Source organism: Solea solea, chromosome 18, assembly GCF_958295425.1.
Source record: "Solea solea chromosome 18, fSolSol10.1, whole genome shotgun sequence".
In the NCBI taxonomy this organism is placed as follows: domain Eukaryota; kingdom Metazoa; phylum Chordata; class Actinopteri; order Pleuronectiformes; family Soleidae; genus Solea; species Solea solea.
In genome coordinates this window covers 9,873,900-9,897,592 of record NC_081151.1, presented here as the reverse complement: position 1 = coordinate 9,897,592, position 23,693 = coordinate 9,873,900, and the positions used below count along the sequence as shown (strand labels likewise).

The window sequence follows — 23,693 nt, the reverse complement described above, 5'->3', positions numbered from 1 at the left end:
CAACAAAAGAGAACAGGGCTGTTTTACGAGAGAGGGTTTATGCTTTCCACTTGTGTAATAATTGCTCACTGTAGGTTTCCGTGCACTTAGAGATATTCCAATTTTAATTGCTCCCCAGTTGCAGAGCCGGGCATGATGGGAATAGGTTACTTCATCAGTCGACTTACATAAGAGATGAGGGGAAAAACACGATGCATGCAAATGTAGTTTACGATATATAGGACGTCAATTTAAATCTAGCTCTGTTTCCTAATTTGATTATAAGGGCTTAATGCTTACTGGTAGCATAGTTAAAGGGACACTCTACCTAATTTAGATCATATCTTGGTGATGTTATAAGTGTCGGATCACCTTAAGGTTTGATGTTGAGGAGTTTTTTAAAAAAAAGAATAATAATTGGGACACATGGATGTTATTTTGTTGCATCGTAGGAGATTTTAGCTCCTATATTTCTGGAGGAACTTTTTTTTAAAGGAACAAATGACTCAAAATAATCAGGGTATTTGTCACTTAGACTTTAAAAAAAAAAAAAAATCTTTAGTGCTTTTAAAATGCAGTAACACAAAGACAACGTTCTTGACTTGACTATAGTCTCTTTGGCCTCCAAACGTGTAGTCGTGATCCTATTATGTGAATATACAGCTGGCCTATATATTGCTTTTTAATATGCCTTATGTGATGTTTGTCCATCTGCAGTTCCAGTGATTACAGGAACATCATTATCTGATAAAGAGGGAGGAAACACTGTTTTTGTGTTTTTTCTATGAGTGACAAAGTAACACAATGTTTTCCCAAAGATTTCTGGGCCCACTTGCAGAATGAATGTAATTTTACTCACTTTTTCTTATTATTTTTTTTCTGAAGATGAAATGTCAAGTATAATCACAACCTTTTTGAACCTGTGGTCAGCAATGAATCACTTGTTTTATATTTAAGGTCAGGTGTGGCGAAGGCAGGCGATTGTGGGAGCTACAACTTTTTACAACTACAGCTCCCAAAGCCCTTTAATTATACTATACTTACAAATGCTGGACAACCACAGATCCAAAAGCACCTCTCGTGCGTTTGAACGTTTTAATAATTTATGTTTCGTGTTCTATGTATGTATGATCTGGTGGACTATAAGCACAGAATGTTCTTATATTCTCTATTCACAGTATAATGATATAATGCTACTTTTAGTGTGAATGTCGGGTTGAACTTTACAAACACAATGTAATCAATGAAGAGTCACAACAGGTTTAGAGTCAGCTGACTTTCAGGGAACCAGCTTCTTGCATCATTTTTTGCCAGATTTACGTTATTTAACGTGACTTAAGATTTCACTTCAAATCAGCTGGTTGGAAAGTTACCTGTCCCCAAACCTTTCCGATATACGAGCACTGTGTCTGCACTTAACGAATGTATGTTCTGCTTTGTTTTGGTAAGATACGCTGAACTATTCTAATAAATTCACGTCATGACTTAAATGTGGCAGAGAATTGATTTTCCCCCCCCCCCAGGAGAAAACCAAACAAAGACAACAACAGACTCTGTTGCTGCTCTTCCATTTTGCTGGAATCTGGTTGCATGTAATAATTATCTATAAAAAGGTGAAGATTACAACACACTGCAGCACAGAGAGGAACAAACTGTGCCCGATCCACGTTAAGAACGTCCATTAGCGCTTTATTTCCCTCCCGTCTGATTATTCGGTTAAGTGATGCTTAGATAACACCGAGTTCTCATGAAAGTGAAAGAATTACTGGAAATATGTATCCCACTTGCAAGTGCTCATTATTGCAAAACCAGGATTTGTGAAGTTGCATTAAGCCGATGGTTTTATTTCTGCCGTTGCTCACTTAATGAAAGCCATTAAACCATGTACTGTGGATGGGCTTCGGGCAGATGTCAACAACATCCTCTTGTGTTCCTCTTTAGAGATTGCGATGACCCACGCAAACAGCACATACTCCACTATAAAAAGAATGCTAATAATGGAAACCTGGAGATTAGCGCAGGCTTTACTCAGCATTTCGTGGATTATTATTATATTCAACCACGTGTGCGTTCAATAATCTGTGTCTGTGCGTATGAAAACACATAAAATAGACATGTGAATTAATACACTCACCACCATGGGAGAGTGTGTGTGGTCGCACCGTTGCAGAGATGGCTGGTTACATAAGTGACAGGCTGGCATTTCATCATCCTGGCACTGGGGACGGAGGGTCAGGGCTAAGTAACATCCGGACAGAGACTAAATGAGGCTGGAACGGTGGAGAGGTGCAGGGAAACGTGCCAAGAGAGATGGATGAAGGGATTAAGCTGAAGGGAGGAACAAATAGTCAGAGAAGAAAATGGTGGGAACATCAGAAATGATCCGTCAGGGTTTTTGTTTTGTTTTTTTTTGCACATATTGATATTTAGCAATACTTATTTTAGAGACTGCAATGCTCTTTACCAACTCTAAATTGACCATAGGTGTGAGAGTGAACGGTTCTTTGTCTCTGTATGTGTCCCTGTGATGGACTGGTGACTTGTCCAGGGTGTGACTCCGCCTATCGCCCTATGTCAGCCGAGATTGGCACAGCCGCCCCCTGTGACCTTCCTGTGGAGAATAAAGCGGTAGAAGATGGATGGATGGATGGATCTATAGCCTGGGATAAGTCTGAGGAGGAAGTGACACAAGCAGTGTTTTCTTATACATACTTTAAACCACTTTACTCAAGCACAGGCATACTGTGGCTGCTTGGACAAGGAACCTCTCCTTTTATATAATACAACACACTTGTATTTAATGTGAATTAAGACTTAAAAGTCTAAAGTTTCCAGATCAGTTTAAATCAAATTGATTGTTGTTCAGAAGTGAAAATGTGAGAGAAAATGTGCAGGAGGAAGAAAGGCTTCCTGTCATTAGCGGCGTTATGTAACACATTGCATTGAAGGGGGTTTTATATGAACCCACACTGACTAAATAATTGAAGTAATGTGTGGTTGCACCGAGCGTAAAGGGCATAATCCATTAGTTTGGTTTTCAAACTGTGGTGCGAGCTTCCTCTAGTGGTACTTCGAGGAAGAACAGAAAGACTGCTCTACCGTATAAACCAGGGTGTGTGATCGAAGTGTGAAAAAACATGAAATAAATTTAAAGAAAAACACATTTTCACATTAATAATCAAAATCACCTTATCTCTCAATCCACCAGTGTGTGAAGTATATGTGAGGAAGAGGAGGATGATTTGTTCGGTCTTCCTACACCCCTGTATTTGAACGTTGGTGATAATTGACCTTACTTTGAGAACTCAGTATTTTCTCAGGTGGTGCTTGGTATTAAAAGTTGTATTAGTCCATTAAGTTGTCACTGCAGAGGACAGTGTGGCACTTTATTAGACACGTTACAAACAAACCGACTCAAATTAGCTACTAAAGTGTTTGTCTCTGGTTTTGGCTGAGAGACGGCTGCGTCTGTGTTCAAAGACAGGAAATCAGAGGGCAGTGAATTTACAACACCAAGTAACTCCGTTAGTATACAACTGTTTATGATGCAGAACATTTTTTAGAAAAGATGTGGCATACACTGTGCACATGGGTGGACTTTTTAAGACAAAATATGTACAACAAGTTGTGTCGAATAATTGCTATGAAATGCGTGAGTGCTTCTGCTCCGTCTTAATTCCCCAATCCTCCCACATAATCTGTACAGTAAGTGCAATGGAGCCGGTGTTATACCCACATGCCTACAAATAAACATAAAAATGAAAAAAAACTGCAGTGGGGTGCTGTTACTGACAGGCACTCTTTAAGTGCCTTTTCCTGGTATAGCAGGGTAATTTTTTTCCCTCCTTTCTCCTAACACACCTTCGTTATTCCATGTTTTTTTGTTTTTTTACAGACAGATGGCTGGAGCCAGGAGAAACTAGATCCCCCCCCCTCTCCGTGTTGGGCTGTGAGCTTTGCCCAGAGTCAAGATGGCTGGGCTTAAGTTTCAGATCTCTGCTCGGGGGCTGCCCCAGACGCCCCGGTGGTGCGGTGGAGACAGGCTGGCAGCAGGCACGAAGCCACTTTAGTCTCCGGGGCAGGCTGCAACAGACCTGAGGCAGGTTTGAACCTCACTCCGTTCTCTCTCTGTATGCTGCGATCCACAGTTTTCCTCCATCTGACACATGTTTATATACACAAGCTCTGCTCCAACTCCTCCAAAGACTTCTTCTCAAATATTTTAAAGTGCCTTAAGGGGATTTTGCCCTGCAGGTAAGATTTGCCTCTAGTTACTGATCTTAGTTTAAAATTGTGTTATATAATGGTATAGCTAATGGCCATTAGAGCGGTCTCCTCAACCACAAATGATTCTGTACCTAATATTAACAGTCCATGGCTATAAAAACATGTAGCACTTAGAAAACCAAGGACAAACCAACAGAGGGGAATACTAAAAGGCTTTTTGTGGCTGTAAATCCCTTATGTTCCATTGTTAGTTCCCAGTTTGAGTAAATGTTAAAAAGGTATAATCCCTTAATCAGCGTCACTTATATCCACAAGTGTGCCTTAGTTGGGAGTGGCATCCCAGGAGAAGGACGATGTCCTCTCTCGTAGATAATAAAATCCACTGTGTGATGATAGGGTCCCGGTAATCATCGCTCTCCGTTTGAGTTCAGTATAGTTGGTCACTAAACAATACTTTCCCATGTCCGTGTCCTTCAGTCTGTCAGTTTGTGCACATAATTGACAAGAAAGTTGCCAGACCTGGACGGTTCCCCCTCTATGTGACCAACCTGTGGGGATAAAGACGTATTGAAAGTCCTGGAGATTTCATTTTACTGGTTCATATGAAACACTTGAAAAACTGGACATTTTTAGACAGACTATTCCCACTGTTAATTGTCAGCGATCGTGTGGGAATACTTGGTTTTGTCATATCTAGAGTGACAAAAAACAACAATAGGAATTGACTTGTTCTTCAAACTACTTCTTTTTTTTTCTTCAGTGTGTAATTAATCTGGATAAAATCATCAGTCTTTTTTTTCCTTGAGGTCTGAACAAGATCTAAACTGGCAATAGAGAGAAACGTTGTACTTGCACTTACCCACCAGTGGGGGTCATTATTTGCCGTAACAACAATGACTTCATCTTTGAGAAAGGCGAGCTGCTCAGAACCGACTGTCCCGCTGTCTGCTAAAGCCTTGACGCGCTTCTGATGTGGCCTGCTGCCAGAAACCTGGGGGGGGAGACACGTTACATATTTCTCAGTTTGCCTGGAGCACATTTATAGTGAGTGTGAAATCTCTTTTTCCTCTGATATAGAAGCAGACGGTGACACAGAGAAGGGTTTGAATATAACAGACGGTGTGCGGTTGTACCATAGCATTCCTGCGAGGTCGAAGGGCACAGGTCACGGCAGGTGACGAAGGGGCTGGAGCAGGAGCCGGGACGAGGCCCGAGCTATTCCCCAGCAAACTGCAGTACAGCTCCTCCTGGCTGCCCGGACAGCTCGGAGACAAGACGCCACATTTCCCCTGGTTGCCTCCTCCGCTGCTGGTCCGTCGATACGACGTGGTCTTTTCTGAGCTACAGAACGAAGCAAATGTATAATGGAATGAAAGCAATCAAGCAGCTTATGGAGACTGAGACGTGCAAACGCTCACAACGTAAGGGACTTGGCTGATGAATTTGAAAGAAAGTCGGTTATATTATGAAGATAATCAAAATACATCCAGTTTCATCTGCAACGACAACAAAGATATGCTATTCTAATCTAATCTATTCTATTCTACCTAGAAAAGTTGTGTTTTTCTTTCTTTTTTACTTTCACATTATTTTGTTTATATTGTATTCCCTGAACTCTGGTTTCAAAGGAGGAACCATGCATTCTGACTAGAAAGCAGTACGTATGAAATGATGACGCCTCCGTCTCACCTGACAGGCCCTATGTGATTCTGAGAGGACGGCGACGCAACACAACTCTGAGAGCCAAAGCTTGCACCAGGTTGGCCGTCCCCTGTCTGCCTCTGTCCCCTCAGCAGAACTCCATGTCCATGGATGGACTTTGCAGATCTGCCACTCTGACCTTGACTCTCCGCATTTGACGAAGGAGGGCTGTGTTTCACCTGCATCTGGGGACTCGGGGAGTGGGAGGGCGAGTTAGAGCAGCGTCTCGGAATGGCGTTTCCTTCCTGTGCCGTGACCGAAATCTGGGGGTCTGAGCGACCTGTGGAGGGGACAAGAGTGAAGTAGGAAAAAAATATTCAAAACAGCAACACTAAACATGCTGTGCTACCAAAATCTAATATACAACTCTTAAACTAATATTGAAAATTGTTTGTGAAAATCTAATTTGTGACCGTATTAATCCATTAAGTAAAAACAAGCAACGGTCAATGAATGTCAGAACTAGTGTGTGTCAAAAAATTGGAAAATGAGGATAGAAATTAAATTAGCTCTTTAAAAAGTAGTGGCTATGAATCAATAGCTGTACTCAATACAGATATACAGCAGCTCACCTCTCTGGATGGATTTAGCTGGCAGTGGCGGTGGCCCTGACGCTCCAGAGGGGGCGCTGTTGGCAGGTGGATTTCTGTACAGGAATTCGAGATTCTCATAGGTCTGACAGGGCCTGCTCGCCGAGCTAGTGTTAGCCACACTCCAGCGGGCAAAGGAGGAGCTGCCACCATTGGGAGTCAACGGGGAGCGGTTCTTGGGTAACGGGCTCACCTGTGAGGAAGTGGAGAGAAGCACATAGTGAACTTTATCATTCTCACTTTGATGAAATGTAATGATTTTGAGACTGAAAGAATGATGTAACTATTCTCTAACCTCCTGGGCTAGGGTTAGCTAGTTAGCTAAGTTAGCTAAGTCATTTGGCTGACCTGGTAACTGCAGGTGTTCTCATAATTATTGTAATGTAAAGTTAGTTGTGAAGTTATGGCAAGTTATGGATAAGATAGATAGGATAGATAACTTTGTTTATCCCCAAGGAGAAATTGGGTCATCGTAGCAGCGATACAAAAATACAAAAAAATACAATCACGATTCAAAAAAATTAAAAATACTATCACTAGGTAAGGGTAAATACCGCCTTTTGGTCCACTCACACCTGTGCTAAAAACTCTACAAAAGTGGGAACATTTTGATGATCAAACCAAAGAAAAGGGACTGAACTGAACTGAGGTCTGAAAGAAACTGTGGTTTTGGAGAATAGTTGAACCCCCCAGTTGATCTTTTTTTCATTTTTTCCACAGTAGAAAAGTGTGGTGGAAAACCCCTAAGACGTCCATCTTTGTAAAGGCTTCTTTGGCAGAGGGACAAGATCAGCGATGACTTTTGCCAGGTGTGTGTGTGTGTTGTTTACCCTCTCGTCGAGGTCATCCTCACTGTCATACAGCTCCTGAGACTGAGTCTCCCATATGAACTCCACATGGATCTGCGAGTTAAACTTCCCACTCTGGGCCAGCTCCAACTAAAACAACACAGAACCACAACTGCTCAGAATAATACTAGTATTTGATCTGTGTACTGGTTTAGTTCCGAGTGCTTGGCTGATCTGTGTGTACAAATATTTCAGTTTGTGAGTCAGCAGAGGTTAAAAGACTAAAAAAAAAAAAAAAAAAGAAACTAAATTAAAAGTGTGGAAAAGGGGAAATGACTGGTGCATGAATCTCTTTACAATCTTTTTTTTTTTTTCAACCACAATGAGAAAAGACATAAGAAGGATAGTTAAAAGAAATCAAAATGCAAAAGAGAACATCCAACACACAAAATGACACAAGCCTTGAAAAAAACAAGGATTTGAGCAGTCAAACAGGATCTGAGTCAGCAGGGCAGATGGCCGGTAAGAAAATAAAACCAGTTTGTAAATGATGCACACTGAGACCTGATGAGGATAAAATGTCTCATCCTGGGACGGAGACCTTATCTGACCTTTGCTGCACAGGGAGTTATTTTAAGGTCATGTTTCAAGTTGAGGAAGTTGTCTTGTTTTGTTTCCGGGGTTTACTTTCGGGTAGGTTGTGACTTGAGTGAGTTTTCCCTCTCGTGGTGGGCGTTCTTTGAAAATATGAGTCAAATTAAAAGAGAGGACCCCGTTCTTACCAGGTCAATGCATTGTGTGAGCTGCAGCCTCCTCGCAACATCAAGGGCCGTCTCTCCTGATGAATTCACTGTGGGTGTGAGATGTTTTATTTTTTTTTTAAATGGTTAAAAAGGGATTCAAAAACGGCACAAAGTTTCAATGTGACAATGGAACATACCCGTGTGTAGAGCCGCCTTTGCTTTCAGCAGTAACTTGAGAGACTCGGGCTTGTGATACAGGACGCTGTAATGTAGAGCAGTATTTCCTTCTGCTGTCCTCTTCTCCAGACAGTTGCTGTGGACAGACCATTATGGAAATATACATGATGTTATACATCACCAACTACAGGCTCAAAAACCGGGGTGATTCAAAAACAAATCTTGTCCCGCCTGCCCTGATCTGATAGTAGTATTGCTTGACAACAAAGTTACACACTGCAGCTTTACTCTCCTTTATACTGAAGGACATATTAATCACGCTGGACTTTTTTTGGTTCGCATCTGACCTGTTCTGGCAAAGGAAATCCACCATTGCGAGAGAGCTCCGATCCTCCAGACGCACAGCGAGATGAAGCGCCGTCTCTTTGATCCCCTGAAACAGGAAGAGAGGCCACATTATTGACCCACAAGAGATGTAGATGCGTATTGTCTCTGGGGTGAACACTCCTCTGTGTCTGCGTTAAACATCCCTACAGCTTTAAAGGATTCTACGCGAGGTGAAAAAAAGTGAGGCGCGATTATGTCGGGAGTGCAACCCGATGACTTTGTCTCCCTCGAGACGTACGTTATGCCCTTAAAGCTGAAATAATAAATAAAAGGGCCAAGCAATGAAAACAAACACACACAGAGTATAATCACACACACTTGTGCTGAAGAGGAAGTTTACGACAAGAGAGTAGAGTATGATTAAAGACAAGAAAACACTCCATTGGCGAGAGAGGCGAGGAGCACAAGATGAGAGGATGAGGAGAAGGAAAGATTGGATTAAAGGCCTAAATAAATGAAAGGGCCTCAGACCACCCAGCCACACGAGAGGACAATTAAAACGTGTTTCACAATGTGTAACTATCCACACGCCTCCAACACTCTGTACGTCATTAACTCTAGGTGGGTTCAATTCCATTTTTAAGTCACTTTTTACAGTGTGTTTAAACTGTGTGTAGCTTTCAGCGAGCAGGGTGGGCAGCCTAATTCATGCCGGTGTGGAAATACTCTTGTAACTTTATACCTGTCCGTCAGGTAGTGTGAGCGGTTTGGCCAGGTCCTCTCCCTCCGCATAGAGCTGGAGAAGAAAAGTGAGGTCCCGGCTCCTCGCGGCGTCGCACAGCCGGCTCGGATCCGCCTCCTCTCTGCGCAGGACGTACCGACGCTCGGCGTATTTTGACACGATGTACTCCTTTCTGGCATTCCTGGTTGCACAAGACGCACGGCTTAATGACAACGTAATGACACATGATTACAGTTTGCAGTTTTTGAAGAACAACATTGTTGCTCCGATTGAACGCAGGCACTCACATGTCACTCTGCGGCAGCGGTTTGACAGAGTCATTTGGAAGGCCCGCCTCCATGATATCATTGAATCTGGTGTTGCCAATACTGACGGCCAGCTGGAGTGAATAGAACCGCATAGATGTGGTATAAAAGAATGTCAATGAAAGGCAGATGGTTACATAATGTCTGTAATTAAGAAATCCTGTGAGGATTGTGTCTGGGTTTTTGTGACTTTTAGTACCAGGAGCTCAGATGTGCTCAGCAGGTCCAGAGTGAGAGACTGGATCCTGGAGTAGTGGACACCAAGCTCTCGGTGGATTCCAGAGCACTCGATACAGGTGAGGATGCCGAGGTTTGTCGACAGCCATGTCGGGTCTACGACACACAGAGCAAAAAAAAAAACAATGCACGATTCTATAAGACGTAGCTCAAACTGGTGAATATTAGGAGTCATGAACACTGGCTGACCTGGAGCGCCGCAGTCAGCACAGGCCTCGTTGCCAGGCATGTGTCGAAGCTCGGCGATGATGGATCGGGAAAGTTCCTGGAGCCCACTGTCCTGGAGATGGAGCTGATCTCCTCCGAGAGCCGTGTTGAGAGCCTCCTCCTTACTGTTCTGCAGCACTGACACCCAACTGAAGTACAGACACGACACCAACGATTAGTCGCCTTTGTGAAAACTCATCATCACTTTTTCTTTCTTTACCCACCGGCCACAAACTGGACCTCAAGTGTTTTTGTTTTTTTCTTGATTTCCAAAGCTCTGGTGCTTTTTCCTACAAACCATTTCCATTGGCCCTCCGTCTCTACACTCACACAGCACATCAAAGAGTCGGCCAGGAGGCCCACACACAAGGGACGGGCAGGGGACAGAGGGCTCCATATGAAACCCTGTTCGGCACCACATCAGAACACACTAAGTTCCCTTATTTGCCGTCTGTGGCTAGAAAGAGAAGTCCCACCCAACAGCAGATGGGCCGGGGGTCTCCTAGAGGACAACTTTTCTTCTTGTCATCTCATCTTTCTTTTCCTTTTTGTCCATTGTCCGCCCTGCTGCTGCTGCTGCTGCTGCTGCTGCTTCTTCTTCTCTGCATACAGGATCAGGCCGTACAGTACCACACTTCACTAAACAACCCAAGTCTCTCTATTCACCTCACTTTTAAGCGGAGTAAACTATCTAATGCTGTCCTACGCTCAAAATAGAAAGTCCTATAGAGGGAAGCATACAATGTAAAAAAAAAGAAACCTACATGTGTTTGAATGCTTACATTATACATTCCTGCTCGTCTTCTGCCTGGAAATGGTATGTGCGATTATCTACAGAGAGGGAAAAATGGTAGTTATTGTCAATTGGAGCTTGAAAATACAAGTTCAACAATAAATGCTGAAGTGAAGACAGACAGACTGAATGCATATAATCATCTGTTTCATGTCTCTCAACAGTGTAGATTAATCATAAGGAACCGCTGGCGTTTGTCCCGAGTGAAATCTCTGCTCTGATCTTGATTTCGATTCAAGTGGGTACCAAAGAGAAATACTTTGACACAGCTGCGCGGCAGACGGCTCTTTAATGATGACACGATGTGGTGCGACGGTGAAAGGAACTCACGAGTGACCAGGTCAAAGGTCCTCCTGTCCTCGGGGTCTGGCCGCACCTGACACGTCAGCAAGTTCAGCTTGGCAGGAGGTCGATTGATCTAAAAGGCACACACACACACAATTTTTTCAAGTCAGAAATGTAGGCACAGTCCAACCGACAGATGTTCGGTGACGGTGGAGCTTGCGTGTCCTCACCGTGCTGTGGGAAATCGTGAGGCAGCCAAATTTGACTCCACACTTTCTCTTCTGCCACACCTTCCTGATCCTGCAGCACAGAACGTCAACATCGCAGTTAGACTTCGTACGCTTATGGTTTCATACTATCAACACAACAACACTGTGGGTTTGAAGAATAAAAACCCTGTGCTCGGACAGTTTTATCCTGTTGACAGTATTTTCGGTCTCGCTTTTGTTACGATGGTTGACAAACATCTTGAAAACCTTTTGTGTCCATGGCCCGAGGAAGGCTTACTCTTACATTCGCCCTACTGAACCACATCCTTATCACTCAGTAATCTAGCACTGCCTGTGCGTCTATGTGTGTGTGTATGACGCAAAACTTGGATCCATTCAGTTTGCTAGGCTGCCAATAAGCTCCACAGGAGGGGCCCCTGCTTGAATCTTCATCTCACCATAATGAAGACCAGCTGGGGTGGACAACCCCTTTCCTTTCTCTCCGTACTTTGCCTCCTTTCTCAGTCGCTGCTGCAGGCAACAGTGGTAGTGAGCAGCATTTGTAGTAATTATAATAATAATTCATTTTCATTTGTCAGTGAGCTCAGACACGTTATTAACAGTCATTTATATAATGTTAATATGCATGTGACACAGTTTAGTATTTTCAATCATCATTCAAACTCTATTTTAAAGATGGGTTTAACTTTAAAGCTAAGCAGAAACAGATGCTGCAGCTACTTTTCTTTTTTTTTTCTTTTTTTTACATACCCATCACTCTTCTTGAGCAGAAAGCCAGATTTCTCTGTGCCATACTTTTTGTTGCCCTGTGGTTGGTGGATGCTGTATCCGTTGCCTGAGTTCTTCCTGTTCAGGTATTCCTGGGAAACAAGCAGGGATTCAGAACTTTACATCACAACGATGGAAGCCCATTAGCCCAAAAAAGAGGTAAAACTTAGCCTTGATAATAAAAATATCCTAAGTAAGTAAATCGAAATTGTGAGATCAAATCAACTTTTCGACTCTTGGACTTTTTATCTCATAATTGTGACTTTTTATCTCATAATTTCAATTTTCTATCTCATAATTTAGATTTTTATCTCAATTTCGACTTTTTAATCTCATATTTTTGAACCTTTTACATCTTTTTTCCTGGCGGAAATTGCCTTCCATATAAAACAGTACAAAACATAAGGCTATTTATTGACTTGTATCAACTGCCAAGTAAAGAAAAAGCCACTTGGCGCTGGATTTCTTAAACAATGAGGATAATAATGACACACTGTGGGCGAGCTTACTTCTTTTCCCTCTACTTGGAGAAGTAATCTGAGAGAATCCCTCAACTGAGTGAGTTTTTTCACTTCCTCATCCTGGTCCAGACGCACCTACAATACACAAAACACACAACACGATGAAGTAATGTCAAATTTAATTATTTGAAAGAACAGCTGATTTTTGAATTCTCTCGGCTTATTAACAGTGTTTTCATTTGTTCCCAGAATTGGGTGTGGAGTGACAACACATCAGAGCTTTGTGTAACAGCAAAAATAATGCAGAACAGACAGGAGTAGGGAGTGCAGTCTTTGGAGGTTCTGCTTTTTATATTAATGCACACAGAGGGCAGTGTGGGATCTAGCACCACTCTGTTTAACTTGCTTCATTTTTTTTCCCCTGGGATTGGGAACCATAACACAGATTGTGTTTGAACGTCCCTCCTGAGGCAGAGGTCTGGCATGTCTGAGCGGGTCTGCGTTCTGCCCGTGAAGAACCAGAAAAACCTCTAACGTTCCACTGCCACAGTTAACAGTCTGTTTCTAGGGAAGCCAAGAAAGGGGAGGGAGGCGAATCCAGTCAGAGTGGTTGGAGGAATAGGTGTGCAGCAGGGGGGGGGTGGAGGAAAAGAATGAAAAACGATTGATGCTTTATGTTTCATCTCAGGGTGGGAAAATCGGGGAGGCGTTTCTGAAAATAGACTTCAATTACAATCTCTGCCTGTGGGTTCAGCTGGGACAAAGTTTCAGAGGAGGGGGGCTGAAGTTTTGGCTGCTGTGAGAGAGTGAGGAAACGCTATAGGAGGTACTAAAACACCATGTGATTTACAGTGAGAGCTGTACTGTAAAGTGCCTTCTTGGACAAAGTTTTATCAGTTGCCGTCACCGAGCAACAGATGACAAATGGAAAAATCCGTGTAGGCGGATTAGAGTTATGATATCATCACAATGACAATTCCAACCCTATAAACACAGACTTATTAAATGCAGGTAGACAGAGATACAACAGCAGCTCCTGTGATTACCGTGTGCACCGAGGCGGCAAGCTTCTCAATAAAGGGAGTGAGATTCTCGGCGGCTTTCAGTCCATCCTGAAAGAAACTGAGATCAGAGGGAGAAAAATAACTGCCGAGTCATGATTGTCTCCAAGTCACAACATTCTAGTTCGAACCAAACAAAACATCGCATGCTGTGACTGCGTAAGCAATTCTGTTCCCACATAAAAAACATTTGGTTTGATTAAAAAAGAAGGTAAATGGCTAGCAACAGTAATAAAAGCCTGTGAAAGGAACAGAAAACCAAAGAACCTCAAATATTATGCAAAAAACCTGAGGTGGAAAACTGGTGGTGGAAGAAACTGACCTGAGCTGGGCCTGGAAATATTTGATGAGACTCTGGAGAAGATCAGGGCCTTGACGAACCTTCAGCTCCTGGATCTTCAAGAGATACTGGAAGCATCAACACAGGACTTTAAACACTGCTCTCGAGACAACAGAAATCTAATGACGCAAAGAGCATTTGGGCTGCATATGCAAATCAGGCTTAAAAATGGCTCAGCAACCACAATTTAAGGCTTATCCTTAAAAGTGTTGTTGTTTCAAAGACACAGTGTAGCAGAGTCTCAAAGGTCACACACATTCGGTCAAGTCGGTGAACATTAGACAGAAACTGGAAAAAGATTTCTTTTTGTTTGTTTTTTAAAGGGTTAAATATAACAAAGAGAGGTGGAGGAGTGGAAAGGCCAGCACCAAGTGGAATTTCCATTTTCCATTTTCCATTTTCCCCGCCTGGCCACAGCTGGACTCAGTCAGAGTTAAACATTTTTTTCTCAGGGTTCTCAGCAGCCACTGAGACTGCACCACCTGTGTGTACCAGCACTGTCCGTACCATTTCACAATAATGGCCCCCGGTTTAGCTTTTCAGGTGTGTGTCATAAAGTCCCTTTATACACCTTTGAACTGCACTCTCCGATGTTTACGACCACACTCGACTGCAACTTTGCAAGTCTCCACCAATAAAAACTGTTGTGTGACTTTCCAAAGCTTTTTTTCCAATGAAATATGGAATCCAAGAGGCCGACCACCTGTGTGAGCGAAACTGTGTCTCTATGTGGTGTTTTGACTGACCCTGATCCCCCACCTCACACATTTGCAGCTGAAAAGACCTCCTCTCTCTCTCCATGTCTTCCCCGCCGTCTGATCCCTCCGTCCTGATCAGGCCCAGCTGCCTGTTCTTCTCCTTCCTTTCCTTCTCCAACTTCCCTCTGATGGGGTGAGGGGGTAAGAAAAAGAAAAAAAAAACAACAAGGAAAGCTTATTCACTCACAATTTTGGGGCATCTCTCTAGTCAGTGCTCTTTCTAAACCGATGAATTGAATGGAGCATTTAAGTTGTTTCCATCACAAACTGAGGGCCCTCTTTTTCCCCACTTTCCTTTCAGAGAAAGCGAGAGTGAAGGTTGGATTGAAGACGGTAATTACAGAGCACTAAACGGCCGGCAACGTGCAAGTGCCCCAGCTTTATTTCATAATGTGTACGGGGAATGAACACTTCTCACGTCAACCTCTGCTGTGACACTAACTTCTGTGACCTACATAACGTAAAACATGATTCTCCTCAATTTCTCGTCTCTTGTTTATTCAACTCACTTTAATTTAAGGGAGTTTTTCAAGATGAAGATCTGGACTGATACGACACCTCGTGCAGCCATATGATCATAAAGTAACAAACTGAAGTCCCTTTCCCACTGGTCAAAACCCCCACTGACATCCGGTAACATCTGGCTTTTGTCTGCAGTGGGAATGGATACAATCGGCGTTCACTCCCTGGTCACATTACTCTGGAATAGATACAGGTTTTTATAGACTCCGGCTCTGATCGGCAGTAAACATGACACCTTCTACGACTTGATTTTGGCAGCCCGGGCGCTGAGTTTGCACCTTTTCCTGCGCAATGCTAAGAAAAGAGGGACTGAGGAACGACTGTGTGACTTTTACAGTCAAGCATCACTATCAGATCACTTGTTTTCATGGTAGTATTTCCACATTTGTGACACTGAAACAGAAAATAACGGCGACGCGACCTCGTCTCCTGGCAACAGGAAACTAGTAAGTCACCTTTTTTAGTTCAGTATACCCAACAGTCAGTGTATAAGTGTAATTTAGGTGTAAAGAGGTGTACACATGTGTAAGACTTTAGTGTTTATTCACAGTTTTATGTCGTACTCCTTCCAGCTCTTCTCCATCTGTTTCTTGAGTTCCTGCAGAACAGAGAGTAGAAAAGCTTAGTGTTGTCACACTGTGTATACATACACTATATATCCCTATAGCCAGACAATAGTGTTTAAGTGTTAAAAATAAAAAACCTACAAGAGATTGATAGTCCACACACATTCAGGTGAGGAGGTTTCGACAGGTATGGTTTGTCTGGGTGGGTGGAGCTAGACAGTGGATGACGATGACTCATTTTAAGAGAACAGTCGTCATCATTATCAGATAGAATCTGACAGAACAGGATTTCAGCAGCACACTTGCAGTTGTTTGGTGTTTAAAAAGACACCGACAGAAGCTTAGAGGAGCTCTGGCTTGTTATTTATTACTCATTAGTGTGTTGGCGTGGCAAATCAAAAAACAGACTGGTAGCAGTGCAGTGTTGCAGCACAGCCCCGTCTTTACCGCGTTAATCTCCACCAACAGCCTGGTCTTATCCAGCTCCTTATGTCGACAACATCGGGCAGACGAGCTTATCTGACTCAAGAGGAAATCCACACGGCGAGTGATTTTTACAGTGATGTTTTTAATCACTTTAGACAGCAAAGACGCCGTCTATAAACACAGCTGCAAATCCCTTCATCTCGCGATTAAAGCTCCGTTGACTCATGCAAAAATCAGTTATTGCAAGACTTTGATATATTTGTAATAGCACAAGGATTCTCGTAAAAGTTCTTTATTTTATTTGGCAAAACCTTTATGAAATATCACACTTGAACATGGATGATTCAGTCAGTTTGTCACTCATCCTTCTGGCAACAACACCGAGAGATGACGATGCCATTTGCTGAATTATGGGCTGTATCTGATTAGAATGAATTGATGTGCAAACACAACTACAGGATATTAAACTCACAACTGTGCACTTAAATGAGGAACACATCTCTGTTTTTAACCAGCGGACATTCATTAACCAGCATTTAAAGAATTTAAAAGAACTCACAAGTCTGCTGTCGCGAAGCTCCGACTTCAGAACGTTTTCCAGAGGAAAAGCCATGATGTTATTGAGGTTTTGTACCTGAAACACAGGGGGAAAAACACATGGAAGGAGTAAAGGACATGAAGGCTACACCACAGGCAGCGCTTATATCCTCCAGTATAAGCAAACGCACACAGAGTTCAAAACACTTTGTCTCCCTGTGGACCTTTTTTTTCCCCCATTTTCTTGGAATGAGTGAAACACGGGTGATTTTGGTGAGTCAACAAAAGAAAACACAGGATAATGATCATTCTGTGCCATGGGGGAGCATAATACAATGGCACTAAATTAAGTGTTAAAATGGAGAGGTTCTACGGAATGAATGACAAAACAAATACTTCCTCCCTGACATATTTATTATGGCATGCAGCAGCACGGCTACGGACATAATTCTGCCTCGACTGCCACATGTCTCCATGTGGCCACGCTCTCCGGTGTGTTTGTAAATGTCACTCTGGGCCTTCTTAAATGGATCCTGGTGGATTAAAAGCCAAGCTGTGGCATTCCCGTCACATAAATAATGTCAAACTACTTCCGCGAGCTAAACGCTCGCACTGGTTTGGCCTCGGATTTATTGACACAAGTGCATGGAAGCTGTTTTGGTTGGCAGCCAGGGGCTGAGGTAACTAATAGGTAATACATGAGTTCTGACGGAGGGAAATACCGAGTCCCAGAGTCTACACGCGGCGCGCGGTGAATTGGTTGACACACGCATGCATGTGTGTGCACACAGACGGTGGGGACAAGGGTGCAATCGCTCACATGTGGCGTTCAGGGACACGCTCGGGTTGATTTTGCAGTGACGCTCTCGTTGGTCTTTATCATGTTTATCGTGTGCACAGTCCAGTCTCCCCATGAGGCAGTGATTGATACAGACAGGGTGTACACACACACACACACACACACGGAGGTCTGGGATGAATTATCATCGCCATAGAAACAGTCGGTTGGGAGTGTTCAGGACTGCCCCATATTCTAAAGGGTTTAAAAACCCTATTCTTCCTATGTATTCAATGCATGTATGCAGATGTGTGGCACGCACACACACAAACATACTGTACACCCTCTAACATTGGATGTTCTGCCATCCGCCGCCATTTTAAAATAAACAAAAATCTAAATTTAGCTGATTCAACAAACTGTTTTTTCCTCTTAAGAGTTTTCGCATCATGCCGTCAATTGAGTGTTTTGGAACCGAAAGACACCGGCTTCCATTCCCTCCTTTTGGGTTGACTTTTCTGCAGTTTCCACTTCTCTTTTCTAAAGCCTCAAGAGGACTTTTGCATGTGCTGCGCGACCTCAGACAGCTCATTTGTAGAAACCAGCCCTTTCCATTCTCTCTTCCCCCCCCCTCCTCCTCTTTCCTCACCAGGTTTTTGAAGAGGGCAGTGACCTCTCTGGTGAACACAGCCAGGTTCAGGAAGCCTGTGGAGACTTCATTGTTGTCCTGGGTCAGGTGGCTGTTCCCCAGGTTCTCCAGCACCTCGATGTATTGCTCCTTGCTCTCCACGTGGGCTGAAAAACAACAACACAGTGAATACAGTGACAATAACTCAAAGAGTTTTATGTGCAGAAAGTCTATAGAAGGCAGAGTATTTTAACAAGACATGTGGGACAAATTAGTGCTGGTTTCCACCCATCCTGCAACAGGAGACAGGCACATATAGAGAGCCAGGCTTCTCTTGGGCTCATAGGTCACGATGCAATGTTATAGGTCACTTTCCCAAGAGTCGCAACCTCAGTGGTCTCTCAGTCTGATTCATTTATGTAGAAAAAGGCTCATGGAAAAGAAAATTATCCCAAAGCTTTATGAATTACGGACGTCAAATAAGCACAGATTGCATTTCAAGTCATGGAGGTGAGCACCTGATGAACAGTTACAACCAAATTAGTGTTCCTGTCACCGCTCTGATGTTAGGAAAACCCCAAACAAAGAAATCATTTGACGCACACACAGCAGACTAAACATGCAAAAGCAAGGTAGAAGTTCATCTCTTCTGCTTCAGTTTCCATTTCAAGGGAAATGTAAAATAGCAAAGCGTGGCCGTGTCTCGGAGACGCCCGGCTGTACAAATCTGGAACGTTCAGTCGCAAAGGCCACATTTAGTGTCATGGACGAGAGACTGAATCAAAGATGCACATATGTGTCCACCAAACAACAAACAGCTGACTCACAGAGACATTCTGAGGATGATTTTACAGCGGACTTTTACCAGATACCAGCAAAGCAACTCAACTCTTTTACTCTTCTGCCAGAACGAACACACACACACAGTTTGGCGTCTTGGGAGAAAAATGGCACTTAAGGGTTTATGGGAACAGAGAACTAAAGACGAAAACAACTCAACATGTGTTTATGTTTGTGTCGTGCGACACAGTGAGGGGGGGCCATGAAAGTAACGCGCGGGGACGTCTTCATGTGCGGTGATGTGACTAATGATTGAGAATCAAAACTCATTACGACGTTCCAACCGCATCATGTTGCATTCAGAGAGAGAGAGGGAGAGAGAGAGAGAGAACTCACCTCTCTGTTGCCTGTATCTGGTTGCCTAATTCTGGGCAGCTCTCTGACTCACACTTTTACTAAAAACTGTGAGTTGACATCTCGAAATGGGAAGCAGATTTGCGAGCGAGAGTCGGGGGGAGAAAAACAACTCCAGGACATGCTCTGCACTTTCTCTCCTTCTCCCGCACATTTTTGAGGTGAACACTCACGCCGTGGCGCATGCACGAGCTCAACGTCAAGACATTAAAAAGGCATGAACTTTACATGACGCACACGCAGAAACTGTGCGAGTTGGGGGGGGGGTTACTGGGAAACGGAGGACCTTGTTTTATGCTGAAACTACGCGTACCAGCGAGCCTCACCGCGGATACATGCACGCACGCCACAAAAACATACACACGCCGTTTATATATAAACACAATCAGTCAGCATCCTACAAACTGTGGTGCCTTCACAAGGGGCCTCGCTCGTAAACACCACTACCCTCGCTGATGTCACTGAACCAGGCTTGTACAGTGAATCCTGTTAAGGCGTCCGATCCTCCAAACAGCTCATCTTAGAATACAGAAGCCAAACTATATCGACAGAACTCTAACAGGATTTTGAGGAAAAATTATCCAGTTACACTTGTTGTGTTTTTGTCATTGGTTCTGGAAAAAAGTTGGAAAGTTGACTATCAAACAACAAACAGTCAAGAATAAACACTTGAACGCTCACAGGCAGGCAGACTTTGAGCTTAAGCATTTTTTTCGGCCCCCCCCTCCTTGATAAGTAAAACATTGCACTTACAAAGTCCAGATGTGTGTATCGCTTTGATCATCTTCTTCATCTTCTGCAGAGTCGTATGGTCCAGCTCCAGAGACTGCGATAGAACAGCGAGACAAAGTAAAGTCAAGAACAAGAATAACACGTCGACACCTGCATGTGGTGGATATACGTCTCTGATATTGATGCATACGCATTCTACTAAGGACGGTGAAATCGATACCTGGGTTAAAGCAAAAAATACTTAATTTCAGTGACGTAAACGTCCTGAAAAGTCAACGTAACTATACTGACGTCAGTTTAAGAGTTCAAATACTTTATGGATATAAAAGTAAGCACTCGCCGTGCTTCCCTCTCTCTCTATAGGTTCTCACGGTGTGTGAGTAACATAAAGAGGTGAATCAGCATACGACAACAAAACAATCATCTGTCTTGCACCATCACTCCCAGCCTGGAATGATGTCAGTGCACTTCCTTCACCCGTCTGAACGGCTGTCACTTTCCAGAGAAAATTAAAACTGGGTTGTTGGTTTTTTTTTGGGCTTGGGCTTGAACCAGATCCTGTTCTTTCTCCATTACACTGGCCACTTGTTGTACCAAGCTAGCCATGCGACACTCCCCCTATGTGTGTATTCAGAAATAGTTTTATTGACATAACAGACACCCTGCCGTGTTTACACTGTTTACACACCCCAGACTTTCCTGGTCAAGTCCACTCCCTGAGTGTTAGTTCACTCGTTAAAAAGGCGGCGTTGGGGTTGTGTAATGAGGCTTTTTTCAGACAATGAATAGGAAAGTGATTTGGTGGAGAGCCGGGATGGGAGTTGTGTGCTGCTGCTGCTGCTGCAGTTTCCTACAGCGAATAAACAGTGGAAACAAGCTACTGCAGGTTAATTGGAACAGGTTGCACTTGTTGAATTTTTGAAAAAAACCTGGAAATGATGATGTTCTCCAAGCAAAGAAACCTGAAAATATTCACATTTAAGAAGCTGAAAAGTCAGATGATCCATTTAGTATTGGATTAATGAGCATGGATAGATAGCTGGATGACTGCAAACAAGGCTGCATACACCTGCTGTCAGGGTGTGTGTGACTGCGGGGAGCAGAGAATAACATTTCATGACTAACAGATACTCGATCCTCATTTACCTCATTCACTTGGCACAGTGACAGCCTGAGCTGCCGGACGGCCAACAATGTTCCACTTCATCTTTATTCATAAACTTTGCAGGAATTGAGGCTCGCCGTTTTTTTTACAGCTGTGGCAAATTAAACCGCTCCTTATCCCCCCCCCTCGTCCCCCGTCTTTCCTTGTTTATCGTCGCCTCTAATCAGGGGGTAATAAGTAACAATCAGCTGAGTGTGTGTGTGGGTAAATGGTGTCTCTGTCTCTCCAGCCTGCTGCCATAAACCACACACATTAGCCTAGCCATTAATCAAGCTTGTCCCTGCTGAGCCAACTAAACATAATAACCATAGATCTGTCTATAAAGAGACTATTGCATCTGTGTGTGTCCACCGGTCGGTCAGTCAGTCTGTCTGTGTGTCTGTATTTGTGCAAGATTACAGCATGATCCTCCTCCTCCTCAGCACAGCTATTCCAGCCATGTTTTTTTATTTCCAGTGTGTCATCATAGCTTTAAAAGTCCAAGATAAATACATTAGACAGCTGTTTAAAAAAACCCCAAACTCAACTGTCCCCATCGCTCGTCACATGTCACACTTTCCAGCCAGGACAGATTCATTGAAGACCTGTCATCTACATCTAAAGAACTCGCCATCATTAAATATCAGAGAATACACAAGCTGGGTTCCTTTAAAACTGCTCTCACACGGGGATGATACATGGTCTCATTGTAGGGGAATAAATAAATATGTGCTTTGATGATTCAAACTAACATGAGTTTGGTCTGAAAGCAGAAATCCACCTTGGATCACATGACAACAGAGAGAGAAAGAGAGAGAGAGAGGGAGGTATAATGTTTTTTTATCACAAGATAACATACAAGGAAGGAAAGACCTGTTTGCATTCCTTGGGTTAGTTATTTTATGGCAAGTCATGTCTGTCTGTTTCCTCCTCTGCAGGCACAGACAGCAGAATCCAAACAAACACAACTGTGCATCATATTCTGTCATAAACCCTCTCTGTGCTATCCTTCTGAAGACTGTGACTGTGTGTGTGTGTGTTTGTGGTGTTGTACACAAAGATGCAATCCAATAGAACACCACAGACATGTATACACACAGTATTATAGAAAATATGAGTGCACTCCTACACCTGCAACACAGTGCACGTCTGTTTTACTCAGATTGTAAAGCATGAGAAGTGTGTCACTGCGTGTTTATCTCGTGTGGAAACACACGAACTGCTGTGAGTGTGAAGCTCTGCTGGGATCAGCTGTAGAGGGACAGGTAGGTAAACAACTCCAGCAACAAATGTGTGTGTGTGTGTGTGTGTCACTCACCTCCTCCACGGTTGACACCGTGTTCCGACAGTCGCTCATTTTCGACTGAAAACTCGACGTCCCCGGCGAAGACAAGTCCTCGTTTGTCAGGACCACAAAGTCGGAAATACTGATTCGCTCCGGCATGTTTCCCGGCGAAGAAAAGGAGTCCGAGGGAAAGTCACTGAGCAGCAAAGTGAGTCAAAGTTGGACCCGCGCGCGTAATTCCCATTTGAAGAACCAGACACGGGTTTAACGTCCGCCGCGTGAAAGCAGAAAACTCGCAGTGTCTGTCGCTAAAAAAGTGTCGCGAATGTGCGGAGTTTACCGAAACTAGAGCGGAGTCCTGAGCGACTCGTCTCCACACTCGGCGAATCTGTGCGCGTGGAGGTAAATCAGCGCGCTATTGTGCGGGAGTGAGGGAGGGAGCAAACTCCAACAGCGTCACGTGGGAATGTTTGTGCTTTCAGTGTGTGTGTGTGTGTGTGTGTTCATCTCTTTTCTGGTACAGACACTGACTTTTTCAGTCACCTATGGAGACAAAAACCTGGTCCTAATGAGGCAGAACCTCGTAAAGTTAGGAAAACTTATTGTATTCTTTTTGAAAGTGGGGACATTCACATGAAAATGAACATACATGCACACAATAATGTACACAACCACACATTAAGTGTAAGTACAGTCATATAAAACAGAACCATGTAAAGCAGGGGTCTCAAACTCAAATTAAGGGGCCGGTCAAGTGAAAAGAGTCAAACTTTCCGAGAAAAAGATATTGGAAGTATTAATATTAATGATGATAGTTCATGTAATTTCAAAATAAAAGTGTTCTGTTCTGCAAAAAACATACAGAAATAACTCATGACCTGATATTAAGTGGTGGGCCGCATGGAATTGATTGGGGAGCCGCATGTGGCCCGCGGGCTGCGGGTTTGAGACCTCTGAAAAGTGTCAACAGTATAAAGTGCCTTTTAGGATTGTGCACTGCCTTATACATGCAGTGTGCTTTTACACACAGTCCATTGATATCGCTTTTTAAATAGCATACGATGTGAATTGTGGTTATAGGTTAAGGTTGGGCAATAACTGGTTAAAATTTAGGGATAAGGCTTTGGTCGGGCTGTCCAAAAGAAAGGAAGTAAATGCCGTG

The 23,693-nt window shown here is 43.5% G+C and overlaps 1 protein-coding gene across 2 annotated transcripts; it reads right to left on the bottom strand.

Annotated features, from left to right (window-relative positions):
* Positions 1–3,332: 3,332 nt before the first annotated feature.
* asap3 (ArfGAP with SH3 domain, ankyrin repeat and PH domain 3) lies at positions 3,333–22,955 on the bottom strand. 2 transcript variants are annotated; one of them, XM_058615957.1, is made up of 26 exons: positions 22,565–22,955; positions 20,124–20,196; positions 18,198–18,343; positions 16,793–16,867; positions 15,790–15,839; positions 14,721–14,844; positions 13,944–14,029; positions 13,607–13,682; positions 12,609–12,695; positions 12,082–12,191; positions 11,332–11,401; positions 11,147–11,234; positions 10,806–10,854; positions 10,006–10,172; positions 9,779–9,912; positions 9,562–9,653; positions 9,275–9,455; positions 8,553–8,638; positions 8,226–8,341; positions 8,068–8,135; positions 7,328–7,435; positions 6,480–6,690; positions 5,896–6,187; positions 5,340–5,547; positions 5,066–5,197; positions 3,333–4,754 (listed from the first exon to the last, which is right to left on the bottom strand). In XM_058615957.1, the coding sequence occupies exons 1-26, from the start codon at positions 22,688–22,690 to the stop codon at positions 4,680–4,682; spliced, it is 3,030 nt and encodes a 1,009-aa protein (XP_058471940.1). In that variant the 5' UTR covers positions 22,691–22,955; the 3' UTR covers positions 3,333–4,679. The 2 variants fall into 2 exon arrangements, with proteins under 2 accessions (XP_058471940.1, XP_058471941.1); XM_058615958.1 differs by having other exon boundaries at positions 5,070–5,197.
* Between the last annotated feature and the right edge of the window lie 738 nt (positions 22,956–23,693).